Source organism: Arachis ipaensis, chromosome B03, assembly GCF_000816755.2.
Source record: "Arachis ipaensis cultivar K30076 chromosome B03, Araip1.1, whole genome shotgun sequence".
Lineage (NCBI taxonomy): Eukaryota > Viridiplantae > Streptophyta > Magnoliopsida > Fabales > Fabaceae > Arachis > Arachis ipaensis.
Window position 1 is genome coordinate 135,081,803 of NC_029787.2, and position 5,475 is coordinate 135,087,277.

Consider the following 5,475-nt stretch of genomic DNA (forward strand, 5'->3'; position numbering starts at 1 on the left):
TATTAATCTTTTAAAATAATAAAAATAACAAATTATTTAACACATGGTAATACTATTTATTTCCAACAACCTTAACGTTGAAGTTACTAATACTATCATGGTCTGAAATCTTATACACGGCAAAACATGCTTCCAATTCTAAGAACAGTGATTGAATATTTGTTTGTATTAATTTACGGGTGCAAAATAGACCCTTGATAAAATTTTACAATTTCCACCCTACATTATAAATGAGTGAAAAAAGAATGGCTATGTGAATTAACATAAACAACATCAGAAAAATTTGTATACTAAAAACTTGTATACTTTTGTTACCTATTCACAACAGAAAAGAATAAATCAAATGGTAATTCTATTCACTCATGACATATGAATAACTGGTATCACTGATGTTCCTCTGATCAGTGGGGAGAACTCTGATCTTGAATTATGGTCACTTCTTTGAGACATGTTCATATATTCAAATTGTGTTTCTGCTGATGTATCGCCACACAAACTTGCGATAGAAGAAACACTAGGACTCAAACCGGAGGTGGTTCTTTGAGCTAAAGGCGACTTGGTCCGGGCAGCGCTTCTTGGGGACAGGTTAACTTGCTCCAAAGCGCGAAACTGGAGTTCACTCGGGTAGTCCCTCACACAGCCGATTCGAGGTCCGGCTCCAGTTGTCCATTTGCAGGATAACTGCTTACCAAGTTGGTAGGATTTCATCCCTTTGTGTGAGTTGATTCTCTTGAGTATTGACTCTTCTGGAACTGTTTCTTCATCACTCTCACCATCCTTTTTGTCACTCACATTTTGCTTAGGAGTTTGGTGGTCTAGCTCTGATGCAAATGGTTCTGTTTCTTGATCAGCTGTAGGAGACACCGGTTCAAAACTCTTGATACTTTTTGCAACGTTTCCTTCCTCACTTTCTAGTCCTTCAATTCCCCTTTTCGGTATTTGAAGACTGGATAGTTCTCTTCCAAGAATCTGGAATTGCCTTGAGCGAGGTGTTGTCAATGCAGAAGCATCCTTGGTTTCCATCAAATTTTCATGCTTTTCGATTGAGTCTTGGACGATGCTCTCTTCGGTCTCCAAGCCACTGATGTTCTCGGTGAAGTCCTCTTCGGACGAGTGGCTTCTGAGATGTCCCATGCTTCTTACTGAAAATAATTCATCAGCCTCGCCAACTGGAGCCATCTGCACATAGAAAAGCAATTTCATTCAGAATATGTTTGTTTTTTCCAGCTTCTTGAAAACAGATCTTTACTATCACAAATTGGTAATCACTGCTTTGTTTCAAATTTTGATACCTTGACATCAGAGAGGTTCACATTGTTCTCTTGCAAGAATAAAATAAACTCCTGAAAGTTCTCTTCTGTCGGACGATAGTGACCACTATGAGGCCAAACTGCCTGTTGAAACAAAACAATATTCATTAGCCATCGAAGGCAACCGAAACTTGGCAAAAATAACAAAACTTTGAAACTTTCTGCAAGATTCGTACCTTCAAGACGCCATGTTCGACAACCAGACGGCCAGCAGAAGATGTAGCTCCTCCAGCCAAGAAGCTAGAATGTTGAAATGAACCTTTCTTTTTCTTGCCAACATACAGCAACTTAGATGTGCTAAGGACAAAAATCCACTTGGCATGTGCATCTGATTCGGTCGTGTCAAGGAGCTCTCCGGATTGTTTGTAGAAGAACTTTCCATCCTCTACAACAACTTCATAAGCCAACCTTTCCATCTGGAAGACACAGCAATGAAAAATAATGAATCATCATGAAAATCAATGGTGACTCAAGTAAATATATCTACTAAGTTTAATGTTCCCATATAAATGAAGGAAATCTTACCGGACCAAGATATTTGATACACTGAGTTTGAAGTTTAGTACGCGGGCACTTCTCGAGATTTACTTCTCTTCCTTCTCCAATGTCAAGCCTGCAATTTCAAATCAGAAGCTTAATCTCAAACTCCATTGTCTAAAACTAGCCAAAAATTGTAACAAAGGAAACTATTTTACAAAGAATATTACCAGTAGAAGAAGGGTTCTCTGCCTTGGCACTGAAGCCATTTATCATAATAGAAGTGCAAATTGTGTCCATAGCGATGGCGCGGGTCAATCTGTTTTACCAAACAAAAATTGGTCAGTAACATAATAACCGATCATTGACTGCCAAACCAATTTGGCTCAAGATAAAGTACTAGTACAGTTGTTGAACTAACCGCTTCAAGCCAGTGTTGTAGAGCAAGCTTTTGAGCTTTATCATCTTTTGATAAACCTTTTCCAACCTGAAATGACAAAGAGATGTTTAATATAGTTTCTTAAGGCCTTAAAGTTGGAACTTATAAGATCAACTAAAATAAATCAAACTCTTAAGGCATAATAATGTTAACAATACCTTGGCAGCTCTGGTTCTAGCTCTAGACCAACGCGAAATGGCAGTTTCATGTTTCTCAATGTCAAAGAAAGATATCGAGCTGCGCTTGAGTTCGGCGAAATCTAAAAGCTTCCACCTATTCAAAAGATCAAACAAAAACATGTTAGAAACAGATTGAGTTTTGACAAGAACAAAAGAGGCTCTCAAGCCAACAAACTAGTACCAGCTTTGTTCAACAAGAATCGCGCAATCCGCGAGCTTTCTTCTAGTGCGAAAGCTCTTGTAAACTTTCTGTAATTTAAGTGCAGCCATGTGTTTAGGATTGTGTGGATTCAAAAGTGCTGATTGGATTGTTTCTGCTTCACATTCTAGCCTAGGAGATTCATCATCTGTGTCTTTAATCTTTTTGCTAATCTTTGAGACAAATGATTCATTCTCTTTATCAAACTCAAGAGCATTGTCTGAGATCACACTACTGAAATCTTTTCGCTTGAAGCTTACAGACTTCTCTACTGTCATCTTCCCTGAACCTTGGGATTTAAGGATGGTTGGTTCTGAATCTCTGTTGTTGAAACTCACTGATCTTACTAGAGTCTTGATTTCGTCATTGCCAAAGTCAATGGATTTTACAACCATAGAATCTAATCCATCTTCGACATCATTGTACTTGGCAAATGGACATGAGAAGGAAAAAGATATCCCCATAAGACAACAAAACCAATCTGTGGTCCTGAAAACCACAAAAGAAATCAATATTAATATTAACCATACAAGATGCTGCATTTTTCATGTGTCAAAATTTATGGAATGCAAATCCAGTCACATAGCAATACACATTCTATTTATTAGCATTTTTCAAACTGATAGAAAAGGAACTCATATTCTGCTGCTATAAAACAGACAGAAATGTTCACGGATCCGCAAACCCCAAAATCAAAAGCTTCCATTTTTAACCAAACCCAATATTTTCTTTCAAAAAAAATCCAATATTTATATCAATGAAAGGATAAGCTGAAAGTGAAATAAAAACAAGGAAACCCCATTTGGCCATTTCATTCCAAATACACCAACAACCAAACCTTCCGATTCAAGAAAACAAGATAGAATGAAAGACTAAAGCAGCTAAGGAAGCCCATGGATCTCAAAAGAAAAACAAGGAGCAAGAAAGATTCTCATATCCCAAACGCCAGAACAATGAAGAACAAGAGAGAGAATTGATGAGGTGCATTGGAGTACCTTTAAGATTCTGTGGCACAGAAAAACGAAGAATGGAGGTAAAGAATCTGGAAGTGTATTATAAGGTAAGAAATGAAAAAAAGCGTTGAAAGGTGAGATAAGATTCCTAAGGAATAATGGTAACTGCTGTTAGCTTTGAGTTGCAAATGAAGATGAGATGGTATCGTCGGCTACACACTCAATTTGAGATATATATACTATGCTGGGAGCAAGAAAATGAAGAGAGAGAGAGACAGAGAGAGTGAAAAGGTTGAGAGAGAGAGAGTGAGACAGAGTTTCCAACCACGTGGAACCAACAACTTAGACTCACACACACACATATCATTTTTTTTTTAAATTTTTTACACAATCTTTTAATCATAATTAGTTCTTTTGAATTATTATTTACGTAATTAATATAAAAAATGATTATTTTTACCGACGTGATATTATATAATTTGATGAACATTTAAAATTATTTTACCGAATCAAAATTGAATTTTTATTGTATTTGTTATAAATTTTGTAAAATTATTCTTGAGTAAACATATAATTATTTACACCCATATTTTAATAGGGTTTTATCCACCACACCCAAAAATAAAATAATTATCAAAAACCTAAAATATATTCATATGGATTTTGAATTCTAAACAAATAAGTTCTATTAAATATTAAAGGAAAAATAATTTTCGGATAACCATTTCTTAAAATATAATTTCAAATCCTAACAGACTATATATAGCATAGTACCAATATAAATTTTGTTTTTTTAGAGAAATTAAAATAACACAAAAAATAACAACTAAAAAAAAAATGAACAGCAAAATATCAGTATACAATTATTTAAAAGAAAAATTCCATGATTTTGACTTAATTGCTACATTACTCATCATCTCTCACGTATGCATACATAAACCTCCAACGAAGTATGTAAGACACCAAAAATAAAGTTGAGTATAATTTTCTAGGAAATAATCCTTGAGTTTTATATCCATTTAATTATGTAATTAAGAAGGGTCATTTTCATGACAAAGTCTTGGAGTAAAGTGCAATCCATTGAGAACAATATATATCAAAGTGAGAATTGAATTGACCTTATCAAAATCAACAACATTTCGCAATTGCTTAGATCATCAAAGAGACACTTCTCGTACCGTATAGTTTAACCTCCAAGTAAGCTTCTAACTACTTATTTTATTTTAATCGCTGACGAAAATTGTTGCAAATATTTTATATTATATATACATCCATATACATTCATCTAAATTTCAATTCGCTATGTATAATTAGTTAATGTACCTCCAAATACAACTAGTTAATATAGTATAAGCATACAAATTAAAGTATAGTCAAACTAAAAATATTGAGAATATATAATGTATGTGAAAGCTTAAAGAATCGGAAGCTTCTTGTGGCATTCTCATAATAAAATATTAAAATGTCCCACAGACACCATACTATTTTATTATTGGCTCGTAATAACAAAATGTCTTTTTGATAGCAATCCGAAAATATTGCTTTTTCCAAATAATTGCCAAAGGTGATCAAGCATATCCGTAAATTGCACATAATTTTTTTTTCTAAGTATGACAGCAAATAAATTATTACAATAGGACAATTATCTACACATATATACTCGTTATTGTTTTTTAAAAACTCAATAGGAACAATGACCCCCACACAAATATATATAGAATGTTAGGGGAACAATGAAAATTTTGAACAACATGAACAACCACCAATCAAATGAAAATACACTACACCCTAATTTAATGCTACTAATTGAATTTAGTCTTTAAACTTTATTAATTCACATTATTTACACATTGTTCAAAAATCTTGTTGGATACTTTTCCAATATATATATATATAAAGAACTTATAGTGGCTCTTTA

At 33.9% G+C, this 5,475-nt stretch overlaps 1 protein-coding gene across 1 annotated transcript; it reads right to left on the reverse strand.

Moving 5' to 3' along the window:
- Nucleotides 140–3,844, reverse strand: LOC107632205 (IQ domain-containing protein IQM2). The gene is made up of 9 exons (XM_016335905.2): nucleotides 3,600–3,844; nucleotides 2,587–3,093; nucleotides 2,385–2,499; nucleotides 2,209–2,274; nucleotides 2,018–2,106; nucleotides 1,836–1,923; nucleotides 1,487–1,726; nucleotides 1,293–1,394; nucleotides 140–1,179 (listed from the first exon to the last, which is right to left on the reverse strand). Exons 2-9 carry the CDS (start codon nucleotides 3,066–3,068, stop codon nucleotides 361–363), a joined length of 2,001 nt encoding a protein of 666 aa, XP_016191391.1. The 5' UTR covers nucleotides 3,069–3,093; nucleotides 3,600–3,844; the 3' UTR covers nucleotides 140–360.

Excerpts from the sequence above, each read along its gene's own strand:
- LOC107632205 (XM_016335905.2), bottom strand. The coding sequence starts at position 3,068 with ATGGGGATATCTTTTTCCTTCTCATGTCCATTTGCCAAGTACAATGAT. Across the intron at positions 1,924-2,017 it reads AGAGAACCCTTCTTCTACTG|GCTTGACATTGGAGAAGGAA; the intron begins GTAATATTCTTT and ends TTGAAATTGCAG. Across the intron at positions 1,727-1,835 it reads GTATCAAATATCTTGGTCCG|ATGGAAAGGTTGGCTTATGA; the intron begins GTAAGATTTCCT and ends TGTGTCTTCCAG.